A 26,977-nucleotide genomic window follows, 5' to 3' on the forward strand; every position below is an offset into this window, starting at 1 on the left:
ATAACGGACAAAAAATACGAAATACAAAAATGTTTACAAATTTCAAGATTGATGCTGTTTTATACACGCTCAGAAAACCGTTCTGATAAACGTGAACAAACAAACGCAAATATGAGAACAAGCAAATATACACCGTGAACTGGAACTAGTTCCAGCTGTCAATATGGGCGTTCTAGAAACCGTGACATCTAGTTCACGGTGTACATTTCTTATTGTTGTTATCGTTGCTATGCATAGTTCCCGTTTGTTCCCGTTGCCGTGACTGGGAGTTGACGTATATAGGAACGGATTTTTTTGCGTGTAGAGTTTCGGACTCCGAAAATATGCAATGCGGGTTTATTCGGTAAAGAGAGGATGCTCAGATTATAAAAATGGTGACCAGTGAAGCCAAGATGACGCATCAAAGCTCAATATGGCGGCTGTTTCTTGAAAGTTTGAGCTCTTGGTATGCGAGAGATTTTTGAAGTCCAAAAATTGTAATCAGAAAATACAAGATTGCTGTTCGAAATCCAAAAGCGTATATTTGGTATAGAAAGCATGTTCGGAGTCGGAAATGGTGACTATTTAATCCAAGATGGTGTACCAAATTTCAATAGTGGCAGCTGTTTGATGGAGTTTTAGGCTTTAAAACCCTGCAATTTGATATTTTTGGTACGGAGAAGATCCAGTTTCCAAAATAGGTGAAAACCCAAAATGGTGGCAGAGAAATTAATATGCGTTGGAGTAAACTTTGTAGCCAACATGATATCAAGGTAGGTATGATTGCGGTCTACCCAAGAAAGTTCTTGGATACCCCTTAAATATTTCAATGAGGGATCAATTCTTCCCTCCTACCAACTTTGACTCGCCTTAAAATTATTTTGACAACCTCCGCACTCCTTTCCTGTGAATCCTCCTCAAACACCTTAAGTTTTCCTACTGCTTTAAATACAATTAAATTCAATTGATGGCCTTTTTGTGGTTCTAAACACAATATAACAGAAGTAACACGCTAAGTAATTAATTGAGGTCTATTTAGTTTTGAAAAGGATTTGAGAAACGTTATTAGACTCTATTAAGCACCTAAAGTCTGTTTAGACTAAAAAATGCTGTTCGGGACGTTATTTTAACCTTCCTGATACATAATGATGGGAAAAGCTCGCTGACGTAGTGTAAGGTTTGAGTCAAAAAAGATCCTAATGCACAATGAGGTTTGAATTCGCTGAAACCACTAGAAGTTCAGATCCTGGCTCCCAACAAACTCAAAGACCTGCTCAAATGATATTCGGGCTCATTGGAGCTTCGTGAAACCAAAGATCATCAGACAGGCCCAAGGCGTTCCACAGAACTATCATAAAACCAGTTCAAGCAAAAGTATTTAAATGTATTTCCGGGGGGTATACCACCTTAATCTCTGCGAATCTTTCTGGCAATTACCTATATCTCAAGTTGTCAGACGTTTTCATATGGCCAACATTCACCTGAGGATTTCGACTGCTTTTAAGTTTTTCGGAAAACCTTGAAATAACATTTTGTGAAAAGCTGTCACAACCTTGATAGGGTAAGGGGCTGTCCATAAACCACGTGGTCATTTTTTTTGGGACTTTTCAACAAACCCCCCCCCCCCCGTGCTCTTTAGTGCATACAAAATTTTTTATTAGTCCATACAAAATATGTTCAACTTGAAAATATTACTTGGGAAGTAACAATAAAGAAGACCCAATAACATAATTTAAAGCTAAGTTTGTATCAAAGAGGTTCTTAGAACCGTCATTCAACTTAATTGGTTTGTTATGGATTTATGATGGTTTTAATGTGCTCCTTGATTTTTTTTTTCATGCAAAAGATACTTGGAAAGAAGGTGGAAAATTTTGCATACACACGGCTGAAGATAGAAGGGAAAAGGAAAAGAAAAGCGATAGAACCAATATTTTTCTGTTTTATTTAAAATCGAAAATGTAGAAGATATTGGAATGAAGATGTTAGGCAGATAGGAGGGGGAAAAAGATGGAAGATATTAGTCTTAATTAGAGAGGAGAACATTGAACAGAGAAAAGAGAAGACAAAGAAAAAGAAATATGAATATGGGAAACATAAAATGCAAACCATCACTTTTGAAGCAGTAGGACACAGTGGTAAAAAATACACAAAAAAAAAATCGAATCATCAATCTGATGCACCTCACTGTTTTCCCAAAAAACCAGCTGTTGGGGGGTTGGGGTTACGTTTCACCAAACTCGAGAGCAAACTCCTTCGGTATCTCGTGTAAGCTTCAAGCTAAAAATAGTATTTTATTGACTTCCAAATATTAACCGAATGCTATGATGCTTTATCGAATTACTTACGATTTAGTGAACGTTTGTGGAACTTGGAAGAATCGTATCAATAGCCGGTGATTGTATGATTACTACAAATTCGAAATTGCACGTTAGTTTAAGTTCAGCAATACCTTATGTCTACTTACATCGAATTCAATAATAGTTCACTAACTTTAAATTTCACTCGGTAATATACTAATGATTGTTTAAGTGTTTAAGAAAACAATTTGAAGTGGTATCATACACTACAGCAGATCGAGTTCAAAACATAGGATGATGATGACTTGCATGAAATTCCTTTTCCCTTCATTCGGCTGTCTTGACGTTTTAACGGTCTTCTGTCACGCATGATGGTTTTCGGGCACGGCCGTCGGCGGCGCCACTGCATCGAGGGGTGTTGTCGGCACATACCCCCGCCCGTGAACCTAAGTGGTCTTCTGGGTCTTCTTGAATATCCGTAGGTTCACGTTTCACTTCGACGTCCAACACCGCTAGCTTAATCACTGGTCGCCGCAGAATACCATTCGCTGTTCGCACTAAGGCCTGACGAACTCGTCCGTCGGAACCTACGATAGTCTGTTCGACTCGTCCTCTTGTCCATTGGGCTCGTACAGATCCACTTACAACGAGTACCAAGTCTCCTACAACCAATTCCTTGGTCTCTTTAAACCACTTACACCGGCGAGTTATTACTGGCAGGTATTCTCTCACCCACCGCTTCCAAAACTCTCCGACGATGTACTGCGCTAACTTCCAACTGCTACGGAGTGTAGCATGTTCAACTACTTCAGCTGACTCGATTTTGTTGCCCGTTGACCTACCCAAAAGGAAATGATTGGGAGTCAGTGACTCCTCATTTGCCGACTCCAACGGAATGTACGTGAGCGGTCTTGAATTTACTAGCGCTTCTGCTTCGTAGATGATCGTCTCCAAGGTTTCGTCATTAGGCTTTCGGGGATGGTCCAATGCGAAGCCTAGGGCCGTTTTCACCGACCGGACTAAACGCTCCCATACGCCGCCCATGTGTGGGGTAGCCGGCGGGATAAACTTCCACTTCGTTTCGGCATCGGTGAACGTAGCTGCTATTGCATCGTCTCTGGCTCTAATCTCCTCTGACAGCTGCTTGCTAGCTCCTTGAAAACAGGTGCCGTTGTCCGAATAAAAAACGGCAGGTGAGCCTCTGCGCGATACAAATCTTCTGATGGCCATCACACACGACTCTGTAGACAAGCTATGCACAATCTCCATATGTACGGCTCGAATAGAAAGACATGTGAAGAGCGCAATCCAGCGTTTTGCTTGAGATCGGCCTACTTTTACATACAATGGCCCAAAATAGTCTAACCCAACGTAAGTAAAGGGTCGCACAAATGGCTCTAGTCTCTCAAACGGGAGCGGCGCCATAACCGGTGGTTTTGGAAGAGCTTTGTTCACTCGGCAGAACAAGCAGCTCTTAGAGACTCTTTGCACAAGAGATCTTAACTTCGCAATTTCGAAGCGCTGCCGCAGTTCATTGATTACGGTTTCGTGGTTGGCATGGCGGAACCGGCGATGAAACCAATCAACAATCAAAAATGTAATCGGATGTTGTTTGGGAAGGACTATCGGGTATCTAGTTTGAAATGGCAGATAGTTCGCAGCTCCGATGCGCCCTCGCATTCTCAGTACTCCTTGCTCATCCATGTAGGGCCATGTTTTGTATATGGTGCTGGACTTCGAAACAGTAGCGTGTTTGTCATTCGCGGAACCCATTGTTTTTAGCAGTATACTTCGTTCAACAGGAAAGGCTTCGGTTTGCGCAATCTTCCACAGTAGAACTTCAGCACGGGCCATCTCTTCTTTGGTGAGTATCGCTCGCTGCAATCGTTGACCAGTGTTGAGCCGACGTAGACTATCAATAAAGCGAACGATGTATGCTGTTGCACGGTGTAACTTCGTCCATTTACTGAACCGAGAGAAATCCATCAATGGTTGACATTCCCAGTGCGTCTGAACCCTTTTGAGTTCTTCATGAGTCGTATTTATCGGCTGTTGTCGTGGCCATGACTCTTCCTCGAATCGCAGAAACCCAGGTCCCTTGAACCAAGCGCTTTGACAATCAAGATTTGGACCATCTTTCCACTTTGTTGCATCGTCGGAAACGTTAAGCTTGGATTGAACCCATCTCCACTCATGCGGCTCGCTCGATGATAAAATTTCGCCTACACGTACCGAGACAAATTTGTGGAACCTTCTGTGGTCGGACCGGATCCATGCTAGTGTCGTAGTTGAGTCGCTCCAGAAGAACCGTTTTGATATAGGGAGCGAGTGATATTCCAAAACCGTTGCAACGAAACGTACTCCGAGGACCGCGGCCTTCAGCTCAAGTCGCGGAGTGGACAATGTCTTCAGAGGAGCAACCTTGCTTTTAGCACCTACCAACGCTGTTTGCACATGCCCATCATACACCAGTCGGAAATACACCGCGCAAGAGTATGCGATATCGCTCGCGTCAACGAAAGCATGTATTTGTAGATCCTCGATATTGGACGGAAATGTCTGGAAGTAGCAGCGAGGAATCTTGAGATCGTTGAGCTTTGGGAAGAGCGCCACCCATTGGCGCCATTTACGATTTAAGCCCTCGTTCAGCGGTTCATCCCATCCTGTTCCAGCTGCCCACGTGCCTTGAATGATTACTTTCCCGTGGACTAGGAAATGGGAGATCAGTCCAAGTGGATCGAAAAGACTCATAACTACCTTGAGGACTTCTCGTTTAGTAGGAACATGAGCTTCATCGAGTATTGGGCATATATCGTCTCGTAGGTTGAAGGAATATGAGAAACAATCATCCGCAGGGTTCCATGACATTCCAAGCACGGATTCAGTAATTGTACTCCTCTCCAACATTAAGTTCTTCGGCTCATCAGCTGCCGATTCTCCAATTTCATGAAGAAGGTCTGTTGAATTCGAGCGAAACCCGCGAATTTCGAATCCCCCCAGCGAGTGGACTAGTGTAACCTCCTTCACCACAGCTGCTGCCTCCTCGACGCTCCGAAAACTATCCAAGTAATCGTCCACGTAATGTTTTTTTTCAATCGCGGCGGCTGCACGTGGGTAGACTTCAGCAAACTCTCGTGCATTAAGGTTTTTGACGTACTGTGCAGCAGCGGGAGAACAAGTCGCTCCAAATGTTGCTACGTCCATTATGTAAACCTGGATTGGTTCCGTTGAATTGTTTCGCCAGAGGAAACACTGCGCCAAGCGGTCTTCCTTACGGATCGAGAGCTGGTGAAACATCTCTTTGATGTCACCGCACACCGCGATGGGGAATTGGCGAAAGCTGCTAAGGACTGACGGCAGGGGAGTCAGTAAATCGGGACCCTTTAGAAGTTTAGAGTTGAAGGAGACGCCATTCACCATCGCCGCTGCATCCCACACCAGTCGCACCTTGTTTGGTTTTTTGGGATGAATGACGACTCCTAACGGCAGAAACCACATACGTTTGTGGTCCGCTGTTTTCAGTTCCAAATCGGTCGCCATGTGCGCATAACCTTTCTGCAGGTACTCGGCGATTAGCTCACGAACTCGATTCTTCAACAATGGCGTTTTTGATAACTTACGCTCCAAGCACTGCAGGCGACGAACGGCCATGGGATAGCTATCCGGGAACTCTGGATTGACTTCCAAATATTAACCGAATGCTATGATGGCACACCAGCTCTATCGAACAATTATCGGCGAAAGTAATTGAACCGAGACACCTTCATCGAGAGATCACTCCCCTGTTTCGATCGGAAGTTGAAAATAAGGCGGACGGTGCGGTTGGGTCGAGGCAGGTATTATTATTTCACGTGTCAGTTTATGATTCGCCCTTCTTCATTCACACACGATATTGTGGCACCTCCGCGTTGGGCACGCGATATTGGAGCCTTTTAAAAAATGGTGCTCAATTATTGGACTACCGATTTTCGCGTTTCCTGTGTTCTGAGAAATGCACAATGATGACAGATATGTGTTTTTGTAGTGAAGCTGCTGAGTTTCAGTGTTGAAGAGCGAGCATTAAGGGTATTGGATCCCTTATTAAGCAGCTCCCATTTTCATTCTACGAAAAACAAAGGATTGTAGCGTTGTTTGATTTATATCTTATTTTTGTCATTTTTATTAGAAGTGAGTATGCATGAGAACAAGAAAGATCGGAATCAATCAGTGCCGTAATGACTTGGTTTCGAATTGGATGAGTTTGGGAGCGTGAGATTACTTATGGCACTCATACCCTAAACATAAAAACTTATTTTGAAGATTTTATAAAGAAGATGTTAGGTGATAGATGTTTCCTAAATAGTACATCATTGATTTTATTTTGGTTTTAAAGTAGTTTTAAAATGAAATAATGAAAATCATAACTCCTTGGTTTTGGATTGGATGCCGACATAATTTACATCAATATTCAACATAATGAAATTGGGATTAGTTTCGAATGGTGTTTAAATTGACCTTCTAATTCATTTGGATTAGCTCTGAATTGGCTTGAGCATTAGCATTAATTTGGATTGGTCTTGAATCAGTTTGAAATTGCCATTGGGATCTATCGGAACTGTATTTAAATTGTCTTTGAATTGGGTCTGAATTAACGGTGGATAGACATAAAATTGTTCCTGAATTGGTATTTTTGTGGACTTTAAATGAATTTGAAATGATGAATTTAGCTTTGAATAAGAACAAAATTGACTTAATAGGGTTTGGATTTGGCCTGCACATGACTTTGGGTCGGCAGTAAGTTGACCTTGGATTGAATTTCTGCATAAGCCTTGTCTTGGAGCCTTCAAAAGGACCTAAATTGGCTTTGAAATGGACATGCACTCAGTCTTTATTGGACACCAGTCTTTATTGGCTTTGAATTGACCTCGCCATGGATTTTGCTTGGCTTTAAATAGGTTCTCAATAGGTTCTGAATTGGTCTATGAGTATTCTTGATTGGATCAGAATTGATTTTGAAATAGCCTTGGATTAGTTTTCAAGCGGATTTTGATTGACATATGGCCTTGGAATGAATCTGGAAGAGAATTGAATTAGCTTCAAACTGGCTCTGAACTGACGGCCTTCACATGGATTTGGAATTGCTTCGAATTGGCCATGGAATAGTGTTGTACAGGAATTGAATTGACTTCCGCCAGGTTTGTGATAAATTTTGATTATACCTATGAACTGATTTGGCTATGAATTGACATTAGAGTGGATTGAAGTAGACTGTGGATTGGCTATGGATTTGCTTTGAATTGGTTCTGAATTCGCTTTGAGTTGACCTTAGAATGTAATCGGATGTGAATTGATTTGGCTTTGAGTTTGTTTTGCCTCAGATTTGGATGTAAATTAGAATAGCTTTGAACTGGCCCTAAATTGGCTTTGAGTTTGTCTTCAAATAAACACGGGTTGGCTTCAAGTTGGCTTTAAGATTCAGTTTGGTCTTGGGTTGGCTCTGAATTGGGATTGAATTAACCTAGCATTGCTAGTCCTGGATTACCTTTGAGTTAAACTGATGGTTTGGATAGACCTTACATTAGCCCTGAATTGGCTTTCAAACATACATTGATTAACTCTTAGGTGGTCCTAAAAAGGATCGATCTTGGTTTGGCTCTTCATTGGCTCCGAACAGGTCTTGAAATGGACTTGGATTCTAATTGAATTAGCATTGAACTAATTGTAATGACTTCTTATTTTTTTTTTTTTTTTATTCCGTGTTGGGTATTAGCATCACTGCGACCATTGTTTTGATCTATTGTGACATATTCCCCATTTTTGTTTAGCTTTGTCTGGATAACGTACCACTATTGGGAGTGGTCGTCATCACTTGACATAAAGCATTTCCCCAGCACGGTACTACACATCGGATGAAGTGCAATACCGTACTAGGATTTGTTCTCCAGATTTCAAAGGGTTCAAGTAGCCCCTTATCGAAGAACCTAATTCTTTGATTAAAAATTGCCGGACAATGGCATAACAAATGTTCTGAGTCTTCCTTTTCTGTGTTACAAAAACGACACAGATCATTTTGAAGTTTTCCGATTAGCTTCAAATGATATTGACTCGGACAATGACCTGTCATAAGACCAGTATACATACTAATATCTTTCTTGGAGAGTTCCAATATTTTGCGAGTCATTTTTACATTCGGATCAATGAAACGTTTCGCCTGCCTCGCTATTGAAGTGTTTTTCCAATTGGCATCCACTTTTGATAATTCCCATACCTTCAGCTCCATTTTAAGAGATGCAGTAGAAAGCCCGCAAAAAGGTTCTGGTCCTATAAATTGGTGTGACGATCCGAGCCTAGCTAACATATCTGCTCTTTCGTTACCTTCAATTCCGCAGTGACCAGGAACCCAGTATAGATTGACTTGATTACGACAAGACAATTTTTGAAGTGATTGGACACATTCCCAAACATGTTTAGATGTACATGTCGCCGAATTTAGAGCATTCAGGGCTGCTTGACTGTCCGACATAATACAAATATTTGAATGCCTGTAATTTCTGCGCAAGCAAATAACAACACATTCCAGAATTGCTTGAATTTCCGCTTGGAAAACAGTTGGCCACTTGCCCATCGGAATCGATAAATCTACACCCGGGCCAGTCACTCCTGCTCCAACTTGATCGACTTCTTAATTGAGAGGTTTGAATTTGATTAACCTAGGAATAGAACATAGAATCAATTTGCGTAGACATTTGATTAGCCTAGAGTCAGCTCTGAGTTGCCTTTGAATAGGCCTAAGGGTGAACATGGTTGGATTTGTATTGGACTTAAGATGAACTTGGATTGGCTATGGAAGCATCTTGAAATTGTTCTGAATATGCTTATTGCTTATGATAGCCCTCTGATTGGCTCTAAATTGGCTTTTGTATTTGTATTCAATGGATTATGGATATGATTGAAATGGACCTTGGGTTGACATTGGATAGACTTTGAATTGACCCTCAAATAGGATTGGGAAGCCTTTGAATTAAGCCTTAGAATAGATTAAGATAGGATGATCTTTGAACTGGTTCTGAATTGATTGGACACGAATGCCAACTTTTTTGGTAAAGTGTCTTGAATAAAATGTAATAATAATAATAATAACTATTATTATTATAATTCTAATGATTCTGAGTTCCCCTTAAAATGGATAGGTTAGGATTTTATTTGGCTCTGAATGGGCTTTGGCCCTTATTTGACTTTAAAATGGAATTAGATATGGATTGGATTGATACTGAACAAGTTCTGAATTACCCTTAGGAAACCCCTTAAATATTTTTCGATTAACTTTAGCCTTTCGATTGATTTTGATTGGTTTTGAGTTGACCTTCAAATTTATCTGTGTTTTCAATTAGTCTTGGAATGGATTTGAATTTACTTCGACATTGTTTGGCCTGAAATTGAATCCCTGATCGACTTTGAATTGGCTCTAAATTCGTCTATTTCTATTGAATTAAATTAATTTTCAACTGGCTCTGAAGTTATTTTCAGATGCACTTCAAATCACGTCGGATCAGCTGCAACTAACAAAACTAGTAAGGGATTATCCCTATCCCTAAATCCTAATAAAATCTATTTCACGACCAACAAAAATCATTGTCTACGATCACCCGATATGCCATTACCATCTGCTGGCACACTAAATTCATAAACCCCAAACGACTTTACACCAAACTTGACGGGGGCACCTACTTCAGTTAGATCCCCGTTCCTTCTTCACCATGTCACCACTAGACACCGTACTGGTACTAGGTACAAGAGACATCTCTAGTAGTAAAGTAAGTATACCAACAACCATCGAGGGAGTGAAATTTATGTCACCGAAAATGTTATACGATGTGGTTTGTTATAAAACAACTACCGGCAGCAGCAGCAACAGTAGCAGCTTGGGCCATAAATTTATCGATAGTAATAATGGTGTGTCGGCGACGGTGGTAGCAGTGAGCTCCAAACTCCATCGCCCACTCACTCACTCACTCACTGACTGCAGTGGGGTCCTTGTGACGGCAGCAGTTCTTGCTTCATGTTCTTCTTCCTGTGTTCTAGGCGATGGGTTGGAGAAAAACAGATGCATTCCTGTGCATCCACCATGTACCTCCAATTCCACACGGAGAAACCATACTTTATGGTTTGTGGGCTGATTGGGGTAAACGGGATTGTTTTTGGCATTAGTTTCACTTCGAAGTTGTGAAAACACAATTCATATTTCATATTTCATATTTCAGATCAAAGAGCTCACCATCTGCATGACCTCATTGTCGACTATCACTATGACGTAAATAGGTTCCAACGAGTTCAAATTTTCCAACTTCCTCTCATCGATCGTGACTGCTTTCTTTGTTGTCCTCACATTCCACCCAACATTTCAGGATGTTCCTAGTGCATTCACTAGTGGCTCCTAATGTGTCTCCCACCATTATCGTATTACCACCCTTCTTGTCTCTGTTTCAGCCGTCCACACAACGTAACGATTGGCAGGGCGCCCGAAACACTGACTCATAAATTCTCATGCCAGAAGCGCAACCACTCGCTCTATGGATGGGAACTGTTGCATCGATGGCATTTCACCGGCGCGGTGGCGGCAGCTGCATAAAATGTGCCATTTTACACCCGTTTTCTTTTCGTGGGGGAATACGACGGAAGGAAGGAAGGCGCGGGTTTCTGTCTCAATACCATGTCCCTTGTCGGTATGGATCCCGATCAAAAATGAGTGGGTGGGTGTTGAAAGACTATTTCAAAGAAATTGCTTTGGAAATCTCAGAGGCATTAATTAGGAATTACCAGAGGAATTCCCTTGGAGTTACCAAAGAAATTTCTTTGGAATTTCCACCGAAACACTCTTGGAACTCCAAGATAAATTCCCTTAGAGATATTTCTGGAGAATTTCTCCTGGAATTCCTGGAGAAATTTCCTTGGAATTCCAGGAGAAATTCTCTTGAAATGTCTGGTGGAATTCCCTTGTTATTTTCTGGAGAAATTCCTTTGAAATTCCTGGAGGAATTCCCTTGGAATTCCTGGAGGAATTCCCTTGGAATTCCTGGAGGAATTCCCTTGGAATTCCTGGAGGAATTCCCTTGGAATTCCTGGAGGAATTCCCTTGGAATTCCCTTGGAATTCCTGGAGGTATTCCCTTGGAATCCCTGAAGGAATTCCCTTGGAATTCCTGAAGGAATTCCCTTGGAATTCCTGGAGGAATTCCCTTGGAATTCCTGGAGGAATTCCCTTGGAATTCCTGGAGGAATTCCCTTGGAATTCCTGGAGGAATTCCCTTGGAATTCCTGGAGGAATTCCCTTGGAATTCCTGGAGGAATTCCCTTGGAATTCCTGGAGGAATTCCCTTGGAATTCCAGGAGGAATTCCCTTGGAATTCCTGGAGGAATTCCCTTGGAATTCCTGGAGGAATTCCCTTGGAATTCCTGGAGGAATTCCCTTGGAATTCCTGGAGGAATTCCCTTGGAATTCCAGGAGGAATTCCCTTGGAATTCCAGGAGGAATTCCCTTGGAATTCCTGGAGGAATTCCCTTGGAATTCCTGGAGTAATTCCATTGGAATTCCTGGAGGAATTCCCTTGGAATTCCTGGAGGTATTCCCTTGGAATCCCTGGAGGAATTCCCTTGGAATTCCTGGAGGAATTTCCTTGGAATTCCTGGAGGAATTCCCTTGGAATTCCTGGAGGAATTCCCTTGGAATTCCTGGAGGAATTTCCTTGGAATTCCTGGAGGAATTCCCTTGGAATTCCTGGAGGAATTCCCTTGGAATTCCTGGAGGAATTCCCTTGGAATTCCCTTGGAATTCCCTTGGAATTCCCTTGGAATTCCCTTGGAATTCCTGGAGGAATTCCCTTGGAATTCCTGGAGGTATTCCCTTGGAATTCCTGGAGTTATTCCCTTGGAATTCCTGAAGGAATTCCCTTGGAATTCCTGAAGGAATTCCCTTGGAATTCCTGAAGGAATTCCCTTGGAATTCCTGGAGGAATTCCCTTGGAATTCCTGGAGGAATTCCCTTGGAATTCCTGGAGGAATTCCCTTGGAATTCCTGGAGGAATTCCCTTGGAATTCCTGGAGGAATTCCCTTGGAATTCCTGGAGGAATTCCTGGAGGAATTCCCTTGGAATTCCTGGAGGAATTCCCTTGGAATTCCTGGAGGAATTCCCTTGGAATTCCTGGAGGAATTCCCTTGGAATTCCTGGAGGAATTCCCTTGGAATTCCTGGAGGAATTCCCTTGGAATTCCTGGAGGAATTCCCTTGGAATTCCTGGAGGAATTCCCTTGGAATTCCTGGAGGAATTCCCTTGGAATTCCTGGAGGAATTCCCTTGGAATTCCAGGAGGAATTCCCTTGGAATTCCTGGAGGAATTCCCTTGGAATTCCTGGATGAATTCCCTTGAAATTTCAGGAGGAATTCCCTTGGAATTCCAGGAGGAATTCCCTTGGAATTCCAGGAGGAATTCCCTTGGAATTCCAGGAGGAATTCCCTTGGAAATCCAGGAGGAATTCCCTTGGAATTCCTGGAGGAATCCCCTTAGAATTCCCTTGGAATTCCAGGAGGAATTCCCTTGGAATTCCAGGAGGAATTCCCTTGGAATTCCAGGAGGAATTCCCTTGAAATTCCAGGAGGAATTCCCTTGGAGTTCCAGGAGGAATTCCCTTGGAATTTCAGGAGGAATTCCCTTGGAATTCCTGGAGGAATTCCCTTGGAATTCCAGGAGGAATTCCCTTGGAATTCCAGGAGGAATTCCCTTGGAATTCCAGGAGGAATTCCCTTGGAATTCCAGGAGGAATTCCCTTGGAATTCCTGGAGGAATTCCCTTGGAATTCCTGGAGGAATTCCCTTGGAATTCCTGGAGGAATTCCCTTGGAATTCCTGGAGGAATTCCCTTGGAATTCCTGGAGGAATTCCCTTGGAATTCCTGGAGGAATTCCCTTGGAATTCCTGGAGGAATTCCCTTGGAATTCCTGGAGGAATTCCCTTGGAATTCCTGGAGGAATTCCCTTGGAATTCCTGGAGGAATTCCCTTGGAATTCCTGGAGGAATTCCCTTGGAATTCCTGGAGGAATTCCCTTGGAATTCCTGGAGGAATTCCCTTGGAATTCCTGGAGGAATTCCCTTGGAATTCCTGGAGGAATTCCCTTGGAATTCCTGGAGGAATTCCCTTGGAATTCCTGGAGGAATTCCCTTGGAATTCCTGGAGGAATTCCCTTGGAATTCCTGGAGGAATTCCCTTGGAATTCCTGGAGGAATTCCCTTGGAATTCCTGGAGGAATTCCCTTGGAATTCCTGGAGGAATTCCCTTGGAATTCCTGGAGGAATTCCCTTGGAATTCCTGGAGGAATTCCCTTGGAATTCCTGGAGGAATTCCCTTGGAATTCCTGGAGGAATTCCCTTGGAATTCCTGGAGGAATTCCCTTGGAATTCCTGGAGGAATTCCCTTGGAATTCCTGGAGGAATTCCCTTGGAATTCCTGGAGGAATTCCCTTGGAATTCCTGGAGGAATTCCCTTGGAATTCCTGGAGGAATTCCCTTGGAATTCCTGGAGGAATTCCCTTGGAATTCCTGGAGGAATTCCCTTGGAATTCCTGGAGGAATTCCCTTGGAATTCCTGGAGGAATTCCCTTGGAATTCCTGGAGGAATTCCCTTGGAATTCCTGGAGGAATTCCCTTGGAATTCCTGGAGGAATTCCCTTGGAATTCCTGGAGGAATTCCCTTGGAATTCCTGGAGGAATTCCCTTGGAATTCCTGGAGGAATTCCCTTGGAATTCCTGGAGGAATTCCCTTGGAATTCCTGGAGGAATTCCCTTGGAATTCCTGGAGGAATTCCCTTGGAATTCCTGGAGGAATTCCCTTGGAATTCCTGGAGGAATTCCCTTGGAATTCCTGGAGGAATTCCCTTGGAATTCCTGGAGGAATTCCCTTGGAATTCCAGGAGGAATTCCCTTGGAATTCCAGGAGGAATTCCCTTGGAATTCCAGGAGGAATTCCCTTGGAATTCCAGGAGGAATTCCCTTGGAATTCCAGGAGGAATTCCCTTGGAATTCCTTGGAATTCCTGGAGGAATTCCCTTGGAATTCCTGGAGGAATTCCCTTGGAATTCCTGGAGGAATTCCCTTGGAATTCCTGGAGGAATTCCCTTGGAATTCCTGGAGGAATTCCCTTGGAATTCCTGGAGGAATTCCCTTGGAATTCCTGGAGGAATTCCCTTGGAATTCCTGGAGGAATTCCCTTGGAATTCTAGGAGGAATTCCCTTGGAATTCCAGGAGGAATTCCCTTGGAATTCCAGGAGGAATTCCCTTGGAATTCCAGGAGGTATTCCCTTGGAATTCCAGGAGGAATTCCCTTGGAATTCCAGGAGGAATTCCCTTGGAATTCCAGGAGGAATTCCCTTGGAATTCCAGGAGGAATTCCCTTGGAATTCCAGGAGGAATTCCCTTGAAATTCCAGGAGGAATTCCCTTGGAATTCCAGGAGGAATTCCCTTGGAATTCCAGGAGGAATTCCCTTGGAATTCCAGGAGGAATTCCCTTGGAATTCCAGGAGGAACTCCCTTGGAATTCCAGGAGGAATTCCCTTGGAATTCCAGGAGGAATTCCCTTGGAATTCCAGGAGGAATTCCCTTGGAATTCCAGGAGGAATTCCCTTGGAATTCCAGGAGGAATTCCCTTGGAATTCCAGGGGGAATTCCCTTGGAATTCCAGGGGGAATTTCCTTGGAATTCCAGGGGGAATTCCCTTGGAATTCCAGGAGGAATTCCCTTGGAATTCCAGGAGGAATTCCCTTGGAATTCCAGGAGGAATTCCCTTGGAATTCCAGGAGGAATTCCCTTGGAATTCCAGGAGGAATTCCCTTGGAATTCCAGGAGGAATTCCCTTGGAATTCCAGGAGGAATTCCCTTGGAATTCCAGGAGGAATTCCCTTGGAATTCCAGGAGGAATTCCCTTGGAATTCCAGGAGGAATTCCCTTGGAATTCCAGGAGGAATTCCCTTGGAATTCCAGGAGGAATTCCCTTGGATTTCCAGGAGGAATTCCCTTGGAATTCCAGGAGGAATTCCCTTGGAATTCCAGGAGGAATTCCCTTGGAATTCCTGGAGGAATTCCCTTGGAATTCCAGGAGGAATTCCCTTGGAATTCCAGGAGGAATTCCCTTGGAATTCCAGGAGGAATTCCCTTGGAATTCCAGGAGGAATTCCCTTGGAATTCCAGGAGGAATTCCCTTGGAATTCCAGGAGGAATTCCCTTGGAATTCCAGGAGGAATTCCCTTGGAATTCCAGGAGGAATTCCCTTGGAATTCCAGGAGGAATTCCCTTGGAATTCCAGGAGGAATTCCCTTGGAATTCCAGGAGGAATTCCCTTGGAATTCCAGGAGGAATTCCCTTGGAATTCCAGGAGGAATTCCCTTGGAATTCCAGGAGGAATTCCCTTGGAATTCCAGGAGGAATTCCCTTGGAATTCCAGGAGGAATTCCCTTGGAATTCCAGGAGGAATTCCCTTGGAATTCCAGGAGGAATTCCCTTGGAATTCCAGGAGGAATTCCCTTGGAATTCCAGGAGGAATTCCCTTGGAATTCCAGGAGGAATTCCCTTGGAATTCCAGGAGGAATTCCCTTGGAATTCCAGGAGGAATTCCCTTGGAATTCCAGGAGGAATTCCCTTGGAATTCCAGGAGGAATTCCCTTGGAATTCCAGGAGGAATTCCCTTGGAATTCCAGGAGGAATTCCCTTGGAATTCCTGGAGGAATCCCCTTAGAATTCCCTTGGAATTCCAGGAGGAATTCCCTTAGAATTCCAGGAGGAATTCCCTTGGAATTGCAGGAGAAATTCCCTTGGAATTCCAGGAGGAATTCCCTTGGAATTCCAGGAGGAATTCCCTTGGAATTCCAGGAGGAATTCCCTTGGAATTCCAAGAAGGAATTCCCTTGGAATTCCAGGAGGAATTCCCTTGGAATTCCAGGAGGAATTCCCTTGGAATTCCAGGAGGAATTCCCTTGGAATTCCAGGAGGAATTCCCTTGGAATTCCAGGAGGAATTCCCTTGGAATTCCAGGAGGAATTCCCTTGGAATTCCAGGAGGAATTCCCTTGAAATTCCTGGAGGAATTCCCTTGGAATTCCAGGAGGAATTCCCTTGGAATTCCAGGAGGAATTCCCTTGGAATTCCAGGAGGAATTCCCTTGGAATTCCAGGAGGAATTCCCTTGGAATTCCAGGAGGAATTCCCTTGGAATTCCAGGAGGAATTCCCTTGGAATTCCAGGAGGAATTCCCTTGGAATTCCAGGAGGAATTCCCTTGGAATTCCAGGAGGAATTCCCTTGGAATTCCAGGAGGAATTCCCTTGGAATTCCAGGAGGAATTCCCTTGGAATTCCAGGAGGAATTCCCTTGGAATTCCAGGAGGAATTCCCTTGGAATTCCAGGAGGAATTCCCTTGGAATTCCAGGAGGAATTCCCTTGGAATTCCAGGAGGAATTCCCTTGGAATTCCAGGAGGAATTCCCTTGGAATTCCAGGAGGAATTCCCTTGGAATTCCAGGAGGAATTCCCTTGGAATTCCAGGAGGAATTCCCTTGGAATTCCAGGAGGAATTCCCTTGGAATTCCAGGAGGAATTCCCTTGGAATTCCTGGAGGAATCCCCTTAGAATTCCCTTGGAATTCCAGGAGGAATTCCCTTAGAATTCCAGGAGGAATTCCCTTGGAATTGCAGGAGAAATTCCCTTGGAATTCCAGGAGGAATTCCCTTGGAATTCCAGGAGGAATTCCCTTGGAATTCCAGGAGGAATTCCCTTGGAATTCCAAGAAGGAATTCCCTTGGAATTCCAGGAGGAATTCCCTTGGAATTCCAGGAGGAATTCCCTTGGAATTCCTGGAGGAATTCCCTTGGAAGTCCTGGAGGAATTACCTTGGAATTTCTGGAGCAATTACCTTGGAATTCCTGGAGGAATTACCTTGGAATTCCTGGAGAAATTCCCTTTGAGTTTCCAATGAATTTCCCTAGAGAGCTTGTCATCATTGAGTAGTTTCTACTCGGGAGAGGAGACTCTGTCAGTTTGTTCGCAACACATCGCCATCGTTTGGTGGACCTTTCTACAGGGCTGGTCCCGGTAGGGAACCATCAGAGGAAAGTGTCATAAAATTTTGCATTTCACACAAGTCTCATTTCCGGGATTTTGGCGTGTTTCGTCTCTTGTTTCCACGGCTGTGATGGCGTCGCTGTTGGAAGGCCACGTCCTCGCTCAGGACCAGCGCACAACTTTGCCACACGGCAGGCATCCTCACTCTCTCTCAGTTCGTCTTGTCACGTTTGAGAGCCAAGGGAAGATGAGTTTTTACCGTCCCGTTTGGAAAGTAGTGTCCTCGCTTTTTGTTTTGTGAGGGGAAATTATTACCATCAAATTAATGATGGGTGATTTGCGTGTGTCCCTTCGAGGAGAGTGCTTTCAGTCATTTCCCTCGAGACCGGTGGAAATGGAACCATTTGGTGATTATGAACTGACGTCGTTGGTGAAGAAGCGTAAACAAAGGCGTTTGTCCGGTTTATTAATTGGCTGTCAGATTGTCTGGGTTGATGGAGAGAAGTTTTTTGAAAAGGAATGTGGGAGTGATTTAAATACTTTTTAAAATTTGTTTCCAGAAAGATAAGGATGAAGAGAAGACAGAAACCGATACTTTAACATGGCGTTGCAGTCTTGTTACGGTCGCCATTTGGTAGTGATTCATACTCCATACATGGCGACCGTAACAAAATGTTGTTTTTTTAATTGAAATCTCATCATGAACACCCTAAAAACAAGCAAGGAAATCCCAATTCGCATACAGGAATTCGCATTTGAAAAGAGAAATTTCCTAAATAACATATCTTAATAAATGCCAGTGATGTGAACTTAACCAAACATACATTCTTTTTTTTGAGAACGATGGAGCTTCTGAGAAAAAGATCGTTTAAGATCGTTTGTTCAGCGTATTTCAATAATTGCTCCAAATATTTCATTGGAAATCTCTCCACATGTTTCTTCAGAAATTCTTTAAACAATTCTTGTAGATAAGTAATGAACTATAATTGGTCTTAAAGATTTTTTGAATAACCACAAAAAACTTTAAGAAGGTTTTTTGCAGGTATTTCTACGGAAATTTGTCGGAGTACCTCCAACTATTTCTTATGGAATTCATTCAGCAATTTCTTTGACAGTTTCTTTGACAATTCCATCACTAATATCCTGGATTTTACTAGGGCTTTTTTACGCCGATCCCTACAGGAATTTCGACCACATTTATTTATTGAATTCCTCTCGAAATTTTTCTAAAATTTTCTATAGTTTTCTGTCGATTTTTATAAATTTGGTATTTTTTTTTTCAAAAATCTTAACTTCTGGGGCCGGTTTGTTTCGCCGCCTATGCCACAACCTCGGTGGCCTCGAGCGCATTTGTAATGCTCAGTTTTATCACCGGTGTTATAAACGACCCCTCCGGCGCCAAAGGGTTTAGCAATTTTACTGACAACTTCTAAGAATACCGCCAGAAATTTATTCAAAAACTCCTGCAACGTTATTTAAAAAAATCCTTTGGAAATTATTTTAGGACCTCCACCAAAGTTTCAAAAGATTGTTTTATTATAGAATCATTCAGGTTACTTAATAATTCCTCCAGCTTTACTTCTCGAATAAAACATTTAAATTAGCATAGAGAGTTTTCGGAATTTCCATCATAAATTCCTCAGCTATTTAGTTCACAAATTCTTTGGGAATTTCTGCAGGATATCATTTCAAAATTTCCATCCAAAATTCTTTCAGTAACTCTTTTTGAAATTTATCCCACCACTTCTTTGAGAATTCTCATGACAATTTTTTAAACACTTGTTTTCCGAAAACTTTTTCAAGAATTTCTCCGGTAATGTTTTGAGGATTTCTTAAAATAATAAATAAAATAATTTCGGAAATAGGCACAAAAAAAAATTAAAAACGAAAATTCAGAAGAAGCTCGTGAAGGAATTTCCAAAATGATCGCTGAAAAATGCTGGAAAAACGTCTGAGAAAATTACCAGGGGAATTCCTAGGGGAATTACGATAAAGATTGCTAAAGAAACTGTACAATTGAACAATGAAGTTGAAAAAGAATTCCCGAAGAAACTACACCAAAATTTCTTAAAAAACATTCCAAAAAAAACGGGTAGTTGCAGGGGTATTCCGAATGAAAATGCCTAATGATTTCCTGGCGGAGTTCCCAGAATAACTCGCAAGAAAATAGAAAATTTCTTAGTATATTTTTGTAGGAATTTCTAAGAAAAATTAAACATTTTTATTTTATAATTGACCCGGTAATGTCTACAGGATTTTCCCCCGCTAGTTCTTCAGAGATTTCCTTGGCAATAACTTCATTACTTTTCTGGATTTTTCCAAGAAGTTTTTTCGACAATCCCTTCAGGAATTCCGTCAACATTTTTTTTACTGAATTTCTTTCATATTTTTCCTACAATTTTCTCTGTCAATTTTAAAAAGAATTATTTGAAATACCTTAAGAATTGCATCATTCACTTTTTATAGGCATACCTTAATAAAATTATTAATAAATCACTACGGCATTTAAAGCGAATTCTTTGGAAATTTTCTTAGGACCTTCAGGAAAAGGTCCAACAGGAATTCATTGGGAGAATTCTTAAGGAGTTTTTCCAACATTTAATAAAATTTGAAATCAGCTTAGAAACTGCCCCGCAATTTTATTAAACAATTCCTCAGTCATTTTGTTTTTAAATTGAGTAGGCAATTCTTTTAGATGCTTTGACGGTGCTCTTTCTCTTTCTTTGAAAGAAATGCTGAAATCCCAAATCCATATAGAACATTTAAAAAGTATTGGCAGAGGAACTTTCAGGAGAAATCGTTAAAATTGTTTCGAGAAAACTTTACAAAGAATTACCAAGGAAGATCTTAAGAAATTACATTAAAGATTTGTGAAGAAATCCCAGGATTAAGTCGGAAAAGAATCCATGAAAAAAGCATTCAGAAAAATATATTAAAGGATTTTCCAGAAAAAGAGAACCAGAAACAGTTGGATGTGAAATTCCCGAAGAAACTGCCAGGATAATTTCCAAGGAAATCGCTAATATGTAGTGACATGAATTTCTCAAAAACGGAGGATTTTCTACAGAACTTGTTCTGAGGATCTCTGAAAGGATTTACCAAAAAAAAACAAAAGAATTCTTGTTAAAATATGTAAAACTGTTGCCTAAAGAGTTCCTCAAGGGTATTTCTTGGAAGGTATTAGAATAATTTCAAAATAATTTTCTGAAAGAATTAGCAGAAGATTTTTTTAAGAAAATTCCAAAGAAATTCCCGAAAAATCGCCAGAGGATTTTCCAAAGGAATTGTCGAAGTAATTTCTCAACAAACTGATAAGGGATTTCCCAAAGAAAAAACACAGGAATTCACAAAGGCATTCCTTTACATAAACTTACATTGCAAGGCATTTTTTAAAATTTGCCGAAATATTCCTATACGTATTTCAAGAAAAAAGTTCGAAGAAATTCTTTAAAAAGTCATTGAAAAAAATCCAAATCCAATGTTTTGGAGAAATTGTAAGAAAAATTCTAGAAAAGTATTCCGGGGGATTTAAAAAAAAATACGGAATAATCTGATGTGATTGTAAAATGGATTCTTTGAAGAACCGCTCGAGAAGTACTTTTCGATTTGGTCTTGGATTTTTTTATGGAATTCCTTTTAAAATTTATCTTGAATTACTTGTATGAATACTTTCGGCAATTTTTTTGTTGATTGTTTAAGAATTTACGATTTTAAGAATGAATATTTCTCTGTTTTTTCTTTTTTTTTTTGAAAATCTTGTAACAGTTTAATGCGAAATTTCTCCAATAATATGTTTTGAAAACCCTGTGGTGATTTTTTTTAAGAATTTCTACGGTGGTTTCTTTAGAAATTCCTCTACCAGTTTTTTGAGGAATATTTTTGATAAGAAGACTGAAAATATTGTGGAGGAATTCTTAATTAAAAAATAGCTTGAAATAGCTTGAAAAATTCCTAACGAATTTGTCACATTGGAATCAATGGTTTTTTTTTGAGGATTTTATACAGAGATTGCCAAAGAAATTTTTTAACTTAAAAAAAATCATGAAGAATTTACCAAACATCAATTAAAACCGGCTACTCAGACTTAAATTAACACACGGTGTTTATTATGTCTTCTTCAAGGGATTTGGTCGTTTTTGGTCTTATGTTTCGTCTAACTGTAACTGTTTAGTTTTTTTTTTTTTTATTGGTTGTACATGACTAAGTTGGTTTGTTATAACTTCTAACGAACTATTGAAACGATGCAGTCGAGCATCCAGCAGAACTTACAAAAATAATTTATAAAGGAACTGCCGAGAGAATTTATAAAGTAATAGACTACTAAAGAGTTCCTGGATACTTCTTAGAAGCTACTAGGGGATTTTTCGGGTAGATGACCATAAGCATTGCCAGAGGCACTTCTAAAGAAATCTCAAAGAAAATTTCTGAAAAAATTGACGAAGTATTTTTAAACGCATTTTAGAAGATTTTTTTCAAAAGATTGTTACAGGTTATCCTAAAGGAATTACATAGAGGAATTTTCAAAATCATGTTTGAAAAATGTTGAAAGTTGAAATGGTTAAACAAAATTACGGAAGCATTTTCGAACGTAATGTTAGAGAGATTTGTTAAAGAATTCCTTTAGAAATTTCCAGTTAAATCTGTGTCAATTTCTGAGTGTCTGAATCGATTATATACGAAATACCTGAATGGTATGCTGGAAAATTACCCAACGAAATTGACGGAGCAATTTCCAAAGTAATCGCTAAGTAAGTCCCAGAAAAGTTGCTAAAGGTTTTTTTTTAACAAAATTGTGACAGAAATTGTCGGAAGAATCATTTAAGGTCACACCGTCAGGGTTGCCAAATAATTTTCCTGTGAAATTTCTGAGTGAAATTCTTGAAGATTTCCCCTGGAGATTTTCATAAGAAATCTTGTATGAATCCCTGGAGGAAATACCTAAAGAAGTTTCCAGGCGAAACCCTGAAACCATTGTTGGCAGAATTTTCAACGAAAAAAAGCAAAAGATTAAAAAAAAAATGTCAGAAATTTCTTAATAAATTTTCAAACAAAACATTCGAGAGATTTCCGAGAAAAACCCTGAAGTAAATGTCGGAAGTATTTCCTACAGAACTACTGGTGCAAATTTAAAATAAATTGTCAGAAAAAAATCCAAGAAAATCGTAGAAGAAAGTTCTAAAAACGTTCTCGGAGAAAATGTTACATAAATTGCCTAAAGAAAAGCTGGAGCCCATTTCCTGATGAGAAACGAGATATCTTTTCAAGAAATTCCTGATAAAGCTTTACTGGTAGTTCCTTACTAATAGTTATTGTGAAGCAATTGGCATATCGATAGATCTACACTCAATTAACTGCTTTTCAAGATGCACAAGACAGTACTACAGGTGAAAATAAACATAAGGGATTTGACTGAAGTAGAGGTTTTTTTATATTTTAAAGTAAACTTGGTCCATGTTTTGATTGACGGTAAATAAACGAAACTTTCAAAAGATTCGGTATAATCTGATGGTTTGCTAAAGATTATAATGTTTTTTTCACATCCAAGTGGGATTCGCCTGTCAAAACTTTTATTTGAAAAAAAATATCGTTCTGGGTGGCGCAGAAGTATAAATCTTAAATTGACGCATTAGAATAGATGGCAAATAACTCTCCCAAAGATTTAGCTAATGTATTAATGAAAATTTAGGCGAAACTCGTCAGTTCAACAAGCGATACTTCGCCATGATGTAGCAGATATGTTACGGTCGTCATATGGTAATCATCCATACATGGCGACCGTAATAAGAGAAACTTATCAGGATTTCCACAAGCAGGGAGTCATTTCAAATCCTTCTCTGTTCAGATAAATAAAACTAAGCTTAATTTTGAACATATGTGAATATGTGCCACCAACTTCAGCCTTTTGAACCTTTCCCATGCAAAATTACCGTCAAACCTTTTTATCTGCACAAATTCAATAAACTTGCCCCATAACAACCCCATATACAAACCTGCCTCAATAACCTACATCCATTTTCACCCTCCGTATGCACCTTCCCCGAAAAAAAAAACTGAACATCCAATTTACATCAATCCACGAACAGCAAAAAAAAAATCGCAACGACCCTCAACCGAGCTGTAATAGTTAAGTTCAACCGGCGCGGTGGCACACGCTCATTGGGTGCCATTCTCGGTTGGGTGCCTGCCTGCCTGCCTGACTGACTGACCCTCATAATGTACAGCAGAACCCATAACTGGTCAGTCCCGACTCTGACCCGACTACAACGACGACGGTGTGTGGAGGGATCCCACCACATGCTGTGCAATAAAATCTAATAAATTCCCATTTTACGAACGCTTGGGACCGTCGTCGTCACTACCCTTTTCCAACTTTCCCCCAAACCAAGCTGTTGCAGAAAAGGATGTGGAAAACTGGGATTGGTGGAATCTGAATTCGGGAACAGCATGGGAATGAATCCCGGTAATGGGATTGTTTTTGCTGACTTCGTCAGTTTTCAAGAAATTGAAAATTAATAAAAAAAAAAACTACTTCTGCTATTGTTTCTTCCTGTCACTGATCTGTACACTCGAAATCATAATTCAAGAAAGTCAGTACAGTTCGTGGAGAATAAAAGGTTTACTCTTGAATGCTATACACTAAACTAACTTTAACTGAGAATATTCAAAACAAGAAAATAAATAAAATGTAAAAAAAAATAAAAATAAAAAAGAATATTCTAAAATTCTAAATTTAAGTGAAATAAAAACCATAGGCAACAAATGGTTGGAATCCAAGCTTTGAAACGAGCAAAAGATTCAAACAGTTCCCCTGCGCTTCACGTTCATGTCGAATCCTTTTTTCTGTGAATCCCTTTTTATGGGTTAGCAAAAAAAAAACGGAGAAAAAAGATTGCACGCTTTTCCATAGAAGGCCCGCCCATGAATATGTGCGTATGCTTCCCAAAAGCAAAAAAGTTGAAAAGAATTTTTACTCGATTGTCAGCAAAAAAAAAGCAGAGAGAGAGAATGCTAAATCGGTGGAAATGGTTGCACATTACGGCGCTCATTATGAGCCATTTTGAATTTGACGGTTCCGTTATTGGGTCTGGTTGGCTCCGTTGGTCGGTTGGTAGGACCGACCGGTTGGTATTTTTCGCTCTTTTTTTATTGGGGTTGCTGTTCGGTGAAATTCCTGCCAAAGGATCGTGCAATGGCAGATGTTTCAGTATTTGGAAGCGTATGGTACGAATGGAGGTGGTCTGCATTGGTTGGTTAGAAGGTCAGTATTCTTAGAATAGTGACTAGGTCAAATTAAATTGTAAAGATATTTTTATAAGGGAAATGCGAATTTTCCTGCTAGCAAAACTGAAACTTAATAAATATAATAAGTATAATTAGTATATTTTAAGCGAATGTATTGCTTCTATTTAAAAAATAACAATATTGAGTGATTGGTTATTCAAAACTTCCTGATAAACGTCTAAGATTTTAAGTCACAGTATGAAATTCAGTGTTAAGCGTAAGGATATTGCGCTTTAGTACTCATGAATTTCCTTGGAATTTCCAGAGGAATCTCTTCGAAATTTCCAGTGGAATCCCCTTGGAATTTCCAGGCTCTTGAATAAAGACAAATCAATCAATCCATTGGAATTTCCAGAGGAATTCCCTTGAAATTTCGAGAGGAATTCCCTTGAAATTTCGAGATGAATTCCCTTGCAATTTCCAGAGGAAATCCCTTGGAATTTCCAGAGAAATTCCCTTGGGATCTCCAGAGAAATTCCCTTGGAATTTCCAGAGAAATTCCCTTGAAATTTCCAGAGAAATTTCCAGAGGAATTCCCTTGGAGTTTCCAGAGGAATTCCCTTGGAATTTCCAGAGGAATTCCATTGGATTTCCCAGAGGAAATCCCTTGGAATTCCCAGAGTAATTTTCTAGGAATTCCCAGAGGCATTCCCTTGGAATTCCTAGAGGAATTCCATTGGAATTTTCAGAAGAATTCCATTGTGATTTCCAGAGGAATTCTTTTGGAATTTCCAGAGGAATTTCCCTTGGAATTTCCTGAGAAATTCCCTTGGAATTTCCAGAGGAAATTCCCTTGGAATTTCCAGAGGAAATTCCCTTGGAATTTCCAGAGGAAATTCCCTTGGAATTTCCAGAGGAAATTCCCTTGGAATTTCCAGAGAAATTCCCTTGGAATTTCCAGAGAAATTCCCTTGGAACTTCCAGAGAAATTCCCTTGGAATTTCCAGAGAAATTCCCTTGGAATTTCCAGAGAAATTCCCTTGGAATTTCCAGAGAAATTCCCTTGGAATTTCCAGAGAAATTCCCTTGGAATTTCCAGAGAAATTCCCTTGGAATTTCCAGAGAAATTCCCTTGGAATTTCCAGAGAAATTCCCTTGGAATTTCCAGAGAAATTCCCTTGGAATTTCCAGAGAAATTCCCTTGGAATTTCCAGAGAAATTCCCTTGGAATTTCCAGAGAAATTACCTTAGAATTTCCAGAGAAATTCCCTTGGAATTTCCAGAGAAATTTCCTTGGAATTTCCAGAGAAATTTCCTTGGAATTTCCAGAGAAATTGCCTTGGAATTTCCAGAGAAATTCCTTTGGAATTTTCAGAGAAATTCCCTTGGAATTTCCAGAGCAATTCCCTTGGAATTTCCAGAGAAATTCCCTTGGAATTTCCAGAGAAATTCCCTTGGAATTTCCAGAGAAATTCCCTTGGAATTTCCAGAGAAATTCCCTTGGAATTTCCAGAGAAATTCCCTTGGAATTTCCAGAGAAATTCCCTTGGAATTTCCAGAGAAATTACCTTAGAATTTCCAGAGAAATTCCCTTGGAATTTCCAGAGAAATTTCCTTGGAATTTCCAGAGAAATTCCCTTGGAATTTCCAGAGAAATTGCCTTGGAATTTCCAGAGAAATTCCCTTGGAATTTTTAGAGAAATTCCCTTGGAATTTCCAGAGCAATTCCCTTGGAATTTCCAGAGCAATTCCCTTGGAATTTCCAGAGCAATTCCCTTGGAATTTCCAGAGAAATTCCCTTGGAATTTCCAGAGAAATTCCCTTGGAATTTCCAGAGAAATTCCCTTGGAATTTCCAGACAAATTCCCTTGGAATTTCCAGAGAAATTCCCTTGGAATTTCCAGAGAAATTCCCTTGGAATTTCCAGAGAAATTCCCTTGGAATTTCCAGAGAAATTCCCTTGGAATTTCCAGAGAAATTCCCTTGGAATTTCCAGAGAAATTCCCTTGGAATTTCCAGAGAAATTCCCTTGGAATTTCCAGAGAAATTCCCTTGGAATTTCCAGAGAAATTCCCTTGGAATTTCCAGAGAAATTCCCTTGGAATTTCCGGAGCAAATTCCCTAGAAATTCCAGAGAAATTGCCTTGGAAGTTCGAGAGAAATTCCCTTGGAATTTCCACAGAAATCACCTCTGAATTTCCAGAGAAATTCCCTTGGAATTTCCAGAGAAATTCCCTTGGAATTTCCAGAGAAATTCCCTTGGAATTTCCAGAGAAATTCCCTTGGACTTTCCAGAGAAATTCCCTTGGAATTTCCAGAGCAATTCCCTTGGAAGTTCCAGAGCAATTCCCTTGGAATTTCCAGAGAAATTCCCTTGGAATTTCCAGAAAAATTCCCTTGGAAT

The 26,977-nt window shown here is 40.6% G+C and overlaps 2 protein-coding genes across 2 annotated transcripts in view; both read right to left on the reverse strand.

Moving 5' to 3' along the window:
- The window catches only part of LOC109621728 (uncharacterized), a 634,920-nt gene that overhangs the window by 240,491 nt on the left and 367,452 nt on the right, over positions 1 to 26,977 (reverse strand). The gene's annotated exons all lie outside the window — the stretch shown is intronic.
- Positions 2,191 to 5,949, reverse strand: LOC134287683 (uncharacterized). The gene is made up of 2 exons (XM_062850128.1): positions 2,444 to 5,949; positions 2,191 to 2,386 (listed from the first exon to the last, which is right to left on the reverse strand). The coding sequence occupies exon 1, from the start codon at positions 5,925 to 5,927 to the stop codon at positions 2,625 to 2,627; it is 3,303 nt and encodes a 1,100-aa protein (XP_062706112.1). The 5' UTR covers positions 5,928 to 5,949; the 3' UTR covers positions 2,191 to 2,386; positions 2,444 to 2,624.

The sequence above is a fragment of the Aedes albopictus genome, chromosome 1 (assembly GCF_035046485.1).
Source record: "Aedes albopictus strain Foshan chromosome 1, AalbF5, whole genome shotgun sequence".
Lineage (NCBI taxonomy): Eukaryota > Metazoa > Arthropoda > Insecta > Diptera > Culicidae > Aedes > Aedes albopictus.

Bases quoted from the DNA above. Each gene is read 5' to 3' on its own strand.
- LOC134287683 (XM_062850128.1), bottom strand. From the start codon at position 5,927: ATGGCCGTTCGTCGCCTGCAGTGCTTGGAGCGTAAGTTATCAAAAACG.